The 15169-nt window shown below is 36.1% G+C and overlaps 1 protein-coding gene and 1 long non-coding RNA gene across 2 annotated transcripts in view; both read right to left on the minus strand.

The window, feature by feature from the left end:
* Positions 1-15169, minus strand: part of LOC147836790 (uncharacterized) — a 49300-nt gene that overhangs the window by 16952 nt on the left and 17179 nt on the right. The gene's annotated exons all lie outside the window — the stretch shown is intronic.
* On the minus strand, positions 2220-12224 carry LOC141381692 (uncharacterized). The gene is made up of 3 exons (XM_087249482.1): positions 12078-12224; positions 10815-10964; positions 2220-4348 (listed from the first exon to the last, which is right to left on the minus strand). Exons 2-3 carry the CDS (start codon positions 10897-10899, stop codon positions 3648-3650), a joined length of 786 nt encoding a protein of 261 aa, XP_087105608.1. The 5' UTR covers positions 10900-10964; positions 12078-12224; the 3' UTR covers positions 2220-3647.

The raw sequence follows: 15169 nt of genomic DNA on the forward strand, positions 1-15169 counted from the left end.
GTGTTAGGTACATTTGCTTTTAAACAAACTTCTATACCACTAAGGGGTTTAAACTCCCCTCCACTATCATCTCACCTGCTCTCCAAGAGGTACTTCTAGGACCACCAGCCAAGACACGCCCTATATCCTCAGCCTTCCATCCATTTGCCACTCTGCAGGGGGTCGAATGCCCACTTCAACAACCCTTGCACATCAAGATATTACAGTTATTGTAACATGCATTAACAAAGGCGCTTCCATTCACAGTTGCCCATGCACTTATGAAGAAACCTTGCATGAATATCAGCTAAAACAATTAATGATGTCTGCTGTATATATACTATGCTGTAAATATTTAATTTTTGATTCTCTCTTATTTTCTCATTTTAGAGCGCATGACTGCCGGCTCCAGATAACTGCCCTCATTCAACCCTTAGCAAAGATACATTTTCACTCATACAGCCCATACCCTTAATGCCATATTCACACTACACTTTTTGGTTTTTGAGATGTTCTGAACTAACATCAAAATTTCAATCCCATATTCCACCTCATCATAGCTGATCTAACTTTGCAGGATGAAGAAACTCTCTTTATAAAGCAAACAGATCATTTACACAAGGGTACACCCCAATGCATGTCTAGGCCTCTTCCCCACATTTCTTCATTTAATTTTTCCCTCTAATTGTCCTATACTTCCATTCACTCTTGTTTACCACAGCTCTGACCCATTTCGGGGTCGCCCAAGTTTCAATTGCTGTGGCAGCAACGCTCTAAACAAGCTCGTATACACTTACACTTCCAATACCACTATCATCACACTCCACTGCATAAATAGAGCAGTATATGCTTATGCAGGAGCACACATTGCCTCCATACTGACCCACTGCACCTCTGCAGCAGCAGAGACGCTAAGCTGAGCCACGCTCCACAACAGCGACGCTCTAGCCGAACCCTTATTCACTCTCACATCTACATATCACTAACTACAGGATTTTACATTCTTATGGGAACATGCATAAATATGCAATACTGAGTGCCACTGCACCTTTGCAACAGCAGAGACTCCCCACCAAGTTACATTCACCAATAGCACCGCTGCAGTGGCACTCTAGTTGAGCCCCTCTTTTACTTCATCTTTACAGATCACTACTGACAATATGTAGCATTCATATCGCTCCAACGCTGACTACCACTGCACCACTGCAACAGCAGTCGCTCCGATGAGCCGTTCCTTGAGCACCAAACTTGTCCAGTCTCCCTCTAACAGGAATCTTCACCGTCAAAATCCCCTTTTTCCCAGAGTCGGCCAACTAGCCCTGTTCCCCGGGCGCCGACCCCCACAGGGGTCTTGTCAAACAGAGAACATCATCTAAAACAACACTAGCTACATGAATACACTGGAGATTGGACTACAGTTGTATCCACACCTGTACAATCACTTGCAAAGAGATTTTAAGCAGCAGAGGTGCTGTTTGCCAGATGTTTATGAAACTGTTCTTCACTCAGCTGCCATCATTGTGTTTACGGCAAATGTGACACATTTACATTTACGTGTTCATTAAGGTTTGCTGATTGATTGAAAATCTTCCCACACAGAGTGCATGTGAATGGTTACTCTCCAGTGTGGGTCTCACACAGTCAAGTGATGTAATTTCCAAGGTCAGAGTTCACCAAGCTTGAACTTAGCAAGGCAGTGAACTGCGAAACTTTACGCATAAACTTGCGTTTCCGTTCTGATGCATTTGCATGTGTATGAATGGAAGTCAATGACTGTAAAAAATATGGACGACGCGACAGCCCCTTTTCCCATTGAACGCCTTGAGGGCAAAATGCCTGCTTGATGGGCACAAACTGTCGCAAAAGACTGCTGAAATTGGAACCTTGACATGCGCAGAAGGACTGTCTAATGGAGCCAGAGGAGGAGCCGCGAAAATGAGCGGAGTCGAGCTTCCAACCAAACGCTTTATGTAAAATCAACCACGCCCCCCGAACTTCTCACTTGACACCTCCTGTATCTGCACTATAACAAAGGCTCGCTGATGTAAACAGAAGCACTTACATTTAAAAACAGAATAATCTACGGTTTAAAACAGTGTGATTTAAGCTGTTATACTTTAATAAAAGCAATACATGCTGGACTGCAGAAATAAATGATCTTTTATACACTCAAGCCTGAATATCAGAACAAAATAAAATACTGTTCTATAAAATTTGAACAGTAACATATAAACAACACGTACATTTTTAGAAAGGTTTATATTTTTAATTAGCCATCAACAGAACCCAAAATATAGCCTACACACCATAACGATTTACCATGCGGGAACAATTGTGCGTTTAGAAGATAAATACAGCAAGATTTCCAAATATCAACAGGATATTTACACATCCCAACCCTGCAATTTGTCAGTTTGTGCAAAAAAAAACTTTGCACTATTAATACAATGTGCTGCAACATCGCTAGTATATTGTTTATTGATTTTCGCTTAAATTGTTAATTTATTTGTTTATTATTAGTTTATTTTTTTGTGCAGTTTTATTGTCATTTTTATATTTCTTAATTCTTGTGCACTACAAAATGTATTCAATTGTATTATTATTTAATACTTGTGCAATCAATACAGGTTTTTATTTTGTCCTTTATTTAAATATTTGCGATGTATGCTGTTTGCATCTTTATTCAAAGGTTAAACTCAGTGATACACTTTGCGTTTACATAGTAGCCTGCGTTTGCTGTCATATCAAAACAAATGGATGTAATAACGTTAACAAAGGTGAGGGTTTTATATAATGAAGATTCAATCGCGCCAGCTCCGGGCCGCAGCGCATAACCTACTCGCGGCGTCACAGGCTGATTCCGGCTTGCATGCGGCAGCGCCGGCTCGCTCGGCCGCCGCATCTGGTTCGATTGACTTGGGCTGGAATCGGGCATTGAGTCCAGGTATCCGGAGTAGGTCCAGCAGAGGTAGTCAGTCTGAGGGGTAAGTCTCCGGCAGGCGAGAATCTAGCCGGAACTGGCCCGAGTGTATTTTGCTATCTGGGTGGCAAGGCGTGTATAATCAAACTAATAAAGCCCGAAAAAAAGCCCTGACCATAGCTAATAAACAGTGTTCCACCAGAATCATGTATGCCAGAAACTATAGTTTACTGCTGAACTCATTTTGTCATGGTAAAATAACACAGAAATCGAATAATAACACTTCAGTCTCCTGCCGAAGCTCAGACGGTCTGCTTTGAGAAGCTGTCAATCACGATGACACGCCCAGCATTAAATTACTGCTAAAAACAAACTTTTTACAAAATGAAGATCTGCACCTATTTCAGCACAATAACCAGTGCCTTAATCGACCAGAACCATCTTTCGGGACATTTTATTGCAAGTGTAATTAATTTTTTTATTTGTGCTCAAGTCTCCTTCATTAACACAGAGGAGGCGGGCTTTATGACTTGTACTGCAGCCAGCCCCCAGGGGGCGATCTAACGGCCGAGACCTTTACTCAAACGCAGGCTTGCGGCACACTTGATGGAAGTCTATGGAGAGAAAAGTCCAGTGTGACCACGGCTTAAGTGCAAGTGAATGGTTTCTCTCCAGTGTGGTGCATCATGTGTAGATTAAGGGATGTTGATTCGCTGCAACTCTTCCCACACTGGGTGCACGTGAATGGTTACTCTCCAGTGTGGATCCTCATGTGTTTATTAAGGTGTGATGAGCGGTTAAAACTCTTCCCACACAGTGTACATGTGAATGGCTTCTCTCCAGTGTGGATCCTTGTGTGTCTATTAAGGTGTGATGACTGACTGAAACTCTTCCCACACTGAGTGCATGTGAATGGTTTCTTTCCAGTGTGGATCCTCATGTGTTTATTAAAAGATGATGATTGGCGAAAACTTTTCCCACACTGAGTGCATGTGAATGGTTTCTCTCCAGTGTGGATCATCATGTGGTGATTAAGGTGTGATGAGCATTTAAAACTCCTCCCACACTGAGTGCATGTGAACGGTCTCTCTCCAGTGTGGATCCTAGTGTGTTGATTAAGGGATGATGATTGGCGAAAACTCTTTCCACACTGAGTGCATGTGAATGGTTTCTCTCCAGTGTGGATCCTAGTGTGTTTATTAAAGGATGATGATTGGCGAAAACTCTTTCCACACTGAGTGCATGTGAATGGTTTCTCTCCAGTGTGGATCCTCATGTGAATCTTAAGTTTGCTTTTGCTTGCCAAACTCTTTCCACACTGAGGGCAGGTGTAGGTGAAACGATTCTTGTCTCTCCTTTTCAAAATAACATCAGTCTGTAAATTAGTTTTTTCTTCAATTTTGACATGATGTTCCTCCTCTTTACTCCCCTCATTCTCTTTAATTAGGTCTGAAAAAACAAACATTAAGTCTTAAAAACTCATCAAAAGCTGAAAAGTGAAAAGACACTGGAAACATTGGCTACACACTGTAATTTTGAAGCACATTGAATGTAAAATAAATCAGATCATTTTATGTTTGGTCCATCAACCTGTACACATTTAGCAGATTCAATTAATCTTTATTTATCTAGTGCTTTTACAATTTATATTGTGTCAAAGCCACTTAACATAGAAGTTATAGTAAATTGAAACCGTGTCAGTCCAGTTTTCAGAGTTCCTTACATAAATGATCATAAAAGTCATTTTGGTCATATTGATAAGACAGATTTGAAAGATGTAAATGGCCTATATTTATTTGTATATATTCATAATAAGAATTTTTTTTCTAAAATTTGTAAAGCAGACAGGAAATACTTGTTCATTCTGTACCTGACTGGTGAATGCATCAGAAAAAAAAAGTTCTGAGGTAAAAGCTAAACAAACAGCTGAATATTTGCCTCCTCACATACATGAGACATACCTGTACAGCATCTGCATAAAGGCTAGAATGTGCAGCGTTCACATTGAGTGCTGTTGGGTCTTTATCATCAATTCTGGGGTGATTTTGAGGCTTAGTTTGGCCAAAACCTTCTCTGTTTCAGCAAATGAACTGATATTTGGGAACATCTTATTTTGACTCAATACACTGGGCAAATTTACTCCCTTTTTGTTATATTCATGTCTGTTTTTTCTCCATTGGCCTCTATTATAAAAATATTGTTTTAATTGCAAAGCCATGACAGCTTATAATCATGCTTTTATGATAGTTGGTATTTCCTGTGAAGACAGTGTGGTAATTTAAATTTATATTTAAAAGTAATGCAAAGTGTCAGATTCACAGCACGGCTGTGTAACTTGTTTTCTCGTTTCGGTCAACTGGTTAGGCAGTTTCTGTCTCCAGAACATGATGAGACCAGGACTGAAAAAGCAGTTTAACACTTAATTTGCATCTGACCCAACCTACATGCTGTAAAATGTATAAATGTAGTGTTTGCTGTGCAGTTTAGAGTTTACTTTCGATGATGCCACAACCATGCTGTGTTCTTATTAAAAGTATTCTGCTTTGAAGACAACCGAAAGTACCCCCCAGGTTTTTGGGCTCTTAGAAGTTTACAACAACAATTAACATTGTTTAATTGGTCTTCACCCATGGGACGGCAACAAGGAAATTAGTGAGAGTATAAAGGAAGAGGAGGAGAGTTGAAGAGGGCAGCATTATGTGGTGTGCTTGAGAAAAAAAAGTTGACTGAACGGTTGCAGTGTGAAATGAGTAGAGCAGGGGTGGCCAGCTGGTCAGAATCGGCAGGCTAGCGCAGAAGCTCAATTTAATATACTGGGGTAAAATAAATGCTCATATTATAAAGACATGGCAGGGAAAAACGTAATGTAATGCAGTGCTTTTTGTACAATCTGAGACCCACTTTATATCAGATATCACTCGGGCAGTGGAGATTGCTGATTTCTAACGAAAACAGACCTTAAACGTGCAGATTTTTGCATTGGCATACAGTTCACCGGAAGCACTTAACCCAGGTTACTGGCAAATTAGAAGCCCAATTAGCATGCTTAGGCATATACCCTATTATTGCACAGCCAATTTACACAAACTGACTATAGAAACACTATTCTGGTTTTCCAACATCTGTAATGATGAGGGCCCACTTTGGTTACTGATGGAACAGCACACGTCTAATCCAGTGTCATTACGCTCAATACTTTGTGCTTTCATTCCAGTTTGTGGTGTTTGTTCACCAAAGATAAGAATTAATGAAAGAAAAGAGAAAGTGTATTATTTTGTTCATATTGCTGAATGCTACTGTTGTTGTAATTCAGCTGTAAATGTATACAGGGGGCGCTGCTGGGTTATAGGAGGTGCAAATAGTGAAGTGTGAGATAGTGGAGTGTGAGACAGTATCATGCTGCTGTAAAACCACTAAAGAATAATAAATCCTTTTTGCTTTGTTTAAAACGTTCTAGTGTCATGTTTCAGTAAAGATCCAACGTATTTCCACTACCGGACACAACACAGTTAGTAAACAATATTCTACAAATAACCCAGTTATTAATGGATCACTCAGAATATGGTCACAATTCAGACTTCACTTTAATAATAAACAAGCATTGCCTTCTGCTCCCATTTTGTTAAATCCATTATTCTCTTCCTCTCTTATAGATTCAGCATTCCAATTATGCTTTAGGAAGGGAGTTATCTGTGTTAAGGACCTGTTTAAAGATGGCATATTTATCTCATTTCAACAGTTAACAGACATTGAGATTCCCCAGTCAAATATTTTAGGTACCGTCAGGTCCGTAGTTTCATTAAAAACACTTCTCTCCTTCACTGAACCAACCATAAGCATGCTGGATAGATGATTTGGTAAATATGAACCCATATCAAAGGGGTATGAAGTCCATGTTATATGAAGTGGTCTAAAGAACTGCCTCCCCTTCCCTAAATTGTATAAAGCAAAAATGGGAAGATGAACTGGGACTAGAAATATCAGATACAGCCTGGCAATATGCCATAGCACTGGTCCACTCATCTTCTGTATGTATTAGACATGGTCTTCTTCAGTTTAAGGTGCTTCATATGCTTCCCCTATCTAGGAGCAAGCTGGCAAAAATGTATCCAGGGTCAGATTCATCTTGCCCCAGATGTGGTTTAGAGCCAGCAGATCTGAGTCATATGTTCTGGGGATGCCCTAGAATACAATAATGTTTTGGACCAATATTTTTAGATTATTTTCATCTATATATAATAAAGATATGGATCCTAATACTTTGACCTCAATTTTTGGTACAGTGCCCGATAAAATGTACCTGTCAGCCTTATCACAGAAATCCCTGCCTATTCTTCTTTATTGGCCAGATGCCTGATTCTTCTCAGGTGGAAAAAAAACAAACCTGCCATCCCACAAACATGGGATATTAGAATTTTCACATCTTTAACTCAAGGACCGTAAGTACACCATCTGAGGCTCTGTTAAAAAGTTTTATAAGGGTTTGGCAGCCTTTCCTATCCCACATTGAACACTCAGGGGTTATTATATCCTACGTGTGAGTTTATCCCTAATTTTTTTAAAATTTGTTTTATCTGTTTTATTTATTTATTTGACTTATTTGACTTTTTTTATTTTTCTCTTTCTCCCTTTTTCTTTATGTGGTGTGAGTATTTCTGTATCTTTGTACCATGTTAATTTTTTGGTCAATACGTGTGTTGTGGAAAAATTTAAGACTTTTAAAAAACAAAATAAAAATATTTGAATAATAAGAATGTAAGCAGTGCTAAAAATAGTTTTTAGAAGAGTAATAATCCCATGAATCTAGTTACAGTACATGTCCCTGTCGAAGGTCTGTGAATTTAAGCTTATTATTCACTAAAGAAGGACAAGCCATTCTCGTAAGGGACTTTGTTCTTTGTGTGACTGAAATGTAAGCAATAGCTGTGTTTCCATCCAAAATGCAAATTAAATTTATTTGCAAAACTGGAATATCACATAAAAGATGTGCGAATAAAGCAGCGTTTCCATCCGATGAATCAAAGAGAACAAAATCGTCACTTCCTAATTAACTGGCGCCAAATATCAACAGTATAAACAGAACTCACAGTGGTAGAAGAAGCTACATGAAACTTTTATTTATTTAATTAAATAAATGTCACCTTAGAAGACAATGCTGACACACAATAAACACGTGGTGGCTTTTTATTATCAGTATGCCCATATTTCTGCATACACTATTAACCTCAACTTTAAAATCTCTTCTCCTTAATTGCTTCTAAATCATAAACTAAACACAATCTTTTATTTGTTGCTTTCTTGTAAAATTGTATTCAAATTAAATTAGTCACATCTATGTTTATAACTCAATTAAAATTTTGCTTAAATAAAATGTCTAACATGGATTGCATATCACCTTGTCTTGGTGTTTCTCTTAATTGCTCAACAAAATAAAACCTCTTCACTACGCTGGCTAATTTTATAATCCTCCGTTTAAGTATTTCACTAATAATCAATCAGTTTTTGAATTTGACACTATTTTTGATAATTCATTTTCTCAACTATTTATTACTTAGTTTGTTCTAATCATTTTTATGATTTTCTTTTGGCTACTAATTAGTTCTACGTAATTTCGGTTCAAGTAGTTGCTCATACAATCTTGATATACTTTTATAAGCTGACTAAAAATCACTCAATATTCTTATTATTTCCTTTCAGCTGAATTTTGACTTCATCATTAATCCTCTTCACATGGTTACATGTGAAAGAAAATCTGTTTTCTTAAACTCTCTTTATTCTGTTTCAATTCTTTTATCAGATTAGAACTAATAATTTTTACCCAATGACGTGAGTTCAATTTTTCATGTTTCAATTTCTTCTTTACGCATAAATAAAAATATTTTTTTTCTGTTACCATTTTTTATTGTAACTCTTATTTTAATTCTAGTTTTATTGGAAAAAAAGTACCTACACTGATAAAGAGTATAAGATGTGCAAATTTTAATGATTGGTTAATTGGAAGTTAATAAGAGTGTTGGGAGTAATAAGCCTGAATATAGCAAGTGTATATCAAGTATGGCAAGTATAATCCTTAGTAAAAGAAGATATTGGAGGGACTTCAAGATGGAAGAGACGACACAACCGAAGGGGAGAACCAAGAGTGTGGAGATTATAACCGGATTCCATTCTCGTAAGTGACTTTGTTCTTTGTGTGACTGAAATGTAAGCAATAGCTGTGTTTCCATCCTAAATGCAAATTAAATTTATTTGCAAAACTAGAAAATCGCATTAAAGATAAGCAAATAAAGCAGCGTTTCCATCCAATGAGTCAAAGAGAACAAAATCGTCACTTCCTAATTAACTGACGCCAAATATCAACAGTAAAAACAGAATTTACTGCGGTAGAAGAAGCTATATAAAACTTTTCTCTATTTAATAAATGACTTTTTCCTCAGAGGATGATGCCGACACACAATGAACAGGTGGTGACGTTTGAAGCCATGAGACATTTGAAAAACGTTGAGGTGGTATACCTTGAAAAGGGGTATCGTCCCATGCCTAAGCAGCATAACACTTTTAAGATCTAAAAATTAATTCTTAAAAATAAAATCTCAAGCAAAAAGATTCCAATGGTGCCGCCTGCTGGTATATGAAGAATATGGTTAATACTGATGAACTTCACACTCAAATGTTTGCACATCATCAGCATGCTGATTTTCTTCATTTCTTAAGCAGCAAAAGATATTTTTACACTAGTTTATTGGCCAGTTGTAGTCAATGCAATGCTAAACGTTTATTGTTCCACTATAATTTGTTCGTTTTGTCTCATGTCATCCCACAACAACATCATATAGTTTAGAATACTGTACAATGTTTTATAATAATTAATTATTTTAGTCTCCATTTCATTCAGCATATTTTAAATTAGGGGAATCCACGTTTTCTGACATATTTTAAATCAGGGTTTCTGCAGGTTTCACCAAGTTTAATTTAAGATGTTTTAAGACATTTTTAAGACCATTATGAATGAAATTTTAGACTAAGGAATTTTTCAAATGCCCCAGATGAAAAAGATTTTTATTTGTCCTATCAAAAAATATTATAATTTAACACATTTAATAATAAAATAATAATGGAATAATAATATTAAATTATTTTAGAGTTTTCTTAGCAAAAGATCTTAAATATTGTGTAAAAACAAGAGAGCTCGACTTGTATCCACACACTTTTTTCCAAAATAAACTTTCTTTAAAGTAAAAAACAAATGAACAAATTGTTTTAAAAACTATAATAAACTAAATCTATGCACAACAATCTGTCCAGGTCGATGTCCTCAGCAGTAAACACATGGAGCACGTTTAAACAAATGTTATTGTAAGGAAAATAATTAAAGCATTATGATAAATAGAGTTAAAATGACCTTTTTGAATAAAAAGTTTAAAGTTTTATTAAGATGGATTGTTGGTGATTGTATGGGTTTTGGCCAGATTGGGTAACAAAACATGAACAAAGAAAAATAAAGACTTGTTTAAAAAAAGATTTAAGACCTCACAACATTTCAGTAAATTTAATACTTTTTAAGGCCTAAAATTTTAGATTTTGAAATTTAAGACATTTTAAGACACTGCAGGTTTTAAATAGGGAAATGCCCTGGCAATTAGTTAATATAATTATGATGTCATTCTAACTCAGTTACTATCTGTGAGAACTAGTAACAACTACTAGAAACAACTTTAAAACCATAAAAAAAGTTTATTAAAAAAGGGGAATAGTGATCAACGTTCATTCCTGTCTTTCAATGAGTGCCTATGTCATTTAGGAGAACTAGGCGAACACTCAGGGCTGCAAGATGGATTTAATTTAGTATTCTTATTATTAAAATATATCTGAATGAAGATCAAAATGACTGAGTTGGTCTTTGAGAATGAAAACCAACCTGTTAGTTCCTGCAGATCTTCCTGTTTGACTGTGAATGTTTCTTCAACCTTCACATCTTCACTCTCCTCTTTAATAAACGCCATCTTTATAACAGTGTGGAGATCAGTCACTTCAGCAGGAGTTTTTCTCTATGTTTGGACACTTTATCCTGTTTAAAATGAACAAAACAATGAACAGAAACAAACTTATCCTCAACACTTGTTTTAACAGTTTCTTTATATAAGAGTAATTAACAAAAACAAATCAGGTAAGTCTGAGCAAGAAACACTAGCCACAAATGAGCTGATTAAAACTAGTAACGTAACTACATTTCTTATATATAATGACGAATACTTCGAATAGAATGACATCATGCTATTAAATAAATTAAACATTCATTAACACTTATTACACCCATTACTGTTGCTTTATTCAGATATGTTCTTAAACGTTTTGTTTGCTTTATTTATTTTATTGTCTGCTTACAGCAACTTTGTAGCACTTTTTTGCACAATACAAGAATTAGACCTTACTGTGAGTAAAATAGTACTTTGTTGTATAAAGGGTTCAAATAATATTGTCAACAGCAGGTACATCTAGCATTAAATGAACAACCTGAAATTTTAACCAGTTGGTTTACATCTGTGTAAAAGCTTCAAAACAAACCTTTCTCCAGTTGAATCAGTGCGGGAGCGACGCAGCTTTATGATATCACACCACTACTTACTTTTTTCCCCCACTTACTCTTAGTGATGACTTATAGGTAGATACATTTCTCCCTTGTTTTCCACTTTATACTTTATTTGCTTACAGATTTGTATTTGTAAGACCATCACTATGTTAATTGAAAAAATAAAATAAAATTACCCCCCACTAGATCTTTGCCTTCAAGTAGGTTGGTAAGTGGTTGCATTTTCTTTAAACGATTGCATTTCTTCATCCATAACTTTAACCCACATTCACTTGCATTTACTGATGTTACCACCTCATTGTATGTTTGAATGGGGAAACATCAAAATCTCCAAAATTGCCTGCCAGGTTCCTACCTATATATGTAATAGGTTGAGGCTTATTTGGGCTACAGTCCATTTGTCAGGATAAAAGCAATATTTATAACCAAAAAAACAAACAAAAAATCTGAATAGTTGTATAGAAGCTTTTAAAAATGACTGAAGAACTTAATACAACGTTGAACAATGCATCCACGCATGTTTAGATTTTACATTTTATAATGTTAGCATTTAAATATTATTTGAGAGTAAATTCAGCATGTGCAATTTACCTTTTCCGTCTTCAATGAAGAAGTTGGATGAAAAATGGCGTCAGTGGGTTTTTCTTTGTAGGTTGTTGTTGGTAATAATCCCAATGTAGGAATCTACAATCGTAGTTTGTCCTCCAAAGTTGTTCTCTTATAGCTTAATAAGATAATGAAGCCTCCGTTAGAAACACGGAATATATAGATACAACCCTGCTGAGCTACTGGATCTGGAATGTGATTGGATAAGACTCAATTGGCCCCCATTAATGCTGGTATTAAGATGCAAATGAGCAGTGGGGAGCAGTGAAGACTCAAGACACATAAAGTGGGGGATGGGAAGTTCAGCAGCTTTACTAACAAGTTTTACAGAGAAATAATGTTGTATTGGGAAAATAAGTTGACTTTAGCCATCATCATTTTATTTGTTGCTGTTGTTTTATAGGATTTTTGATGGAAGCTTTTTTTATTTTGGCTGCTGCATTTTGTAGTAAATGTTGATACACTTATGTTTAGGTATTTCGATTTAAAACACATTTTTATAGTTTTTTTTCCCAATCATGGTTAAACGGTAATGCAAGAGTTGTGTGTAGTTTTTGTTGAAGCTTTTCAGTGTTTCCTGGCTGGTTTTTGTTTTAAGAAGCAAATGAGCATTGAAGACTTAAACCACACTGACTTTAACACACACAACTACATTCACTCATATAATAGTTATGTGAGTCTTATACTATTATAATGTGATACATTATTATTATTTGTTAAAAGAAACAATTTCTAAACTTCACATTGAGCTTTTATTTGTGTTAAGTTCAGTCAATACATCGACGTGAGCAAACTATTAGCAATGCTTTAGTCATTTATTTATCACTGAACTTGTTCTTTATGTGAGTTTAGAGTCCTTTATTTCTCTTAAAGCACATGCAGCTTATTACTGGCTTCTGTAATACAGTCAACACACTCTTAACAGATCAATTATTTTTTTAAAAAGTGTCTATAGATTTTAACGATCAAAATGTAACTTGTTTCTGTGCCAATTTAGTTTTCTTTCCTTAGTTTTTTAGTGGAACAGAACATGTGTGAGCAGCTCAGCTTTCTCGAATGCTCTTATTCACTTGGTATGTTACAATGATGTTTTTCCCTCTGATTATCAGTTGTGTTTGTGCATACAAATATGCATAGACAGTCACAAAAGCATATGTAAGATACCCTGTGACAAAACCTTTTGCTTTTAACACAGTAAATCTATCACATACTGTAGATTTTTGCTACTTTTGGCCTTAGAAGATAATTGTTTGTACATTAATCACAAATGAATGAGACACATTGTAACTTCAAACTCATTCGTGTTAATTCCAGGTGCTGTGAAATGTTATGTACAAGCTGCAGAAGCAATCAGGTGCCATATTTCTGATCCAGTCCTCCAGCATCTTTTTTGCTTCAAATTAAAGTCTTTAAAACTAAAATCATTATAAAAGTAATCTTTTGTTGCTAAGAATTGATTTATACTATCTGAAATATAACTAATTCTATTATATAGCTTTATCTCTTAACCAGGAGAAGGAGGGAAAATGCGCTCACTCACTTAATGCAGACGAATCAATGAGCAAAACACAACACATTAAAGGTTACCAAGACACATATCACAACAAGAGAGATCTGTTATGGTACAGGCACAAATCATAATTTTAATCAAAAACTTCTACAGCACAGCAGCTTCTAGATGTACCCACTCTGTCTAAGGTAGGCTCATATATATATATAAAGTGCGGTCACACTAGAGTTTGTGCTTGCAAAATTCTTTCGTACAGCGCTGCAAAAAAGTGCGGGATAAAACAATATGATTAGACGTTGCTAAAAGCGACTGATTGCTCCATATAGCTCATGTTTTGATCTTCTATTGGTCTCATGCACTCACGTGATGCGATTTCAAGCTTTGTTCTTACCTTTGTGGAGTCCACTATCAAATCTGTCATGCAGCTATATATTTATAATTAGAAAATAATTATGTCACAAGTTAAATTATTGTATAGGCAGTTTATACAGCGTAATTCAATGACAAGAGTTCACTATTATATCTACACAATGCAGAACTTTTAACGTGATTAACCTGCTCCACCTGCACCAACTACAGCATTTCTCAGACTTCTGTTTGACTATGGTGTAATTACAGTGGTGAACATCACATACAACAACAACTGCACTCACTCCTGTAACTTGTTTGCAACAATGAAATTTAAATATCTGTGTCACATATTCATTTAAATAAATGGCTCATTATCATGTGCATTCATCTTTATTAATAGCTGCCTAATAGTCCAGACCATTAACTGAATAGGACCGTTTTACATATATGAAACCTGTTAACAGGTATAGCTGTTCATGCCAATACCAACTTGATAGCCTAAATCATATTACATGAACAGGACCTGCTTAACATCTCTTAAGACACATAAGCAAAGGTGTCTATAACAATACATGCTTGATTGCCCAGATTATTACATCTGAATGGTGCCTTTTAGTAACCATAGTTCTTCACCAATACCAGTTTAATACCTCAAATAATTACACATATTTGAGGCGTCACACTGTTGCAGTGGGTAGCACGATCGCCTCACAGCAAGAAGGTTGCTGGTTTGAGCCTCAACTGGGTCAGTTGGCATTTCTGTGTGGAGTTTGCATGTTCTCCCTGTGTTCGCGTGCATTTCCTCCGGATGCTCTGGTTTTCACAAAGTCCATAGACATGCGATGTGTGTGAATGAGTGTGTATGCATGTTTCCCAGTAACGGGTTGCAGCTGGAAAGGCATCCGCTGTGTAAAGCATGTGCTGCTGGATAAGTTGGCAGTTCATTCCACTATGGTGACCCCTGATTAATATAAAGAATATATTAGCTATAAAGAAAATGAATGAATATATGAGTAATATCACACGAGTATCAGTTTCTGTATTTCTGTTTGCTTTAATGGCCAGTTGTTATTGCAATAAAAAAATTAATAAATAAATTTTAAAAAAGCAGTGCGATGTGGCTCTTGAGAACGATTGTCCCACTACCTTTTGTTTCAATCCCCTGAGAACTTTGGTCATCTTCAGAACGCAAATGAAGACACTTTAGATAAAATCA

The sequence above is a fragment of the Danio rerio genome, chromosome 4, assembly GCF_052040795.2.
Source record: "Danio rerio strain M-AB ecotype USA chromosome 4, GRCz13ab, whole genome shotgun sequence".
Taxonomy (NCBI): domain Eukaryota; kingdom Metazoa; phylum Chordata; class Actinopteri; order Cypriniformes; family Danionidae; genus Danio; species Danio rerio.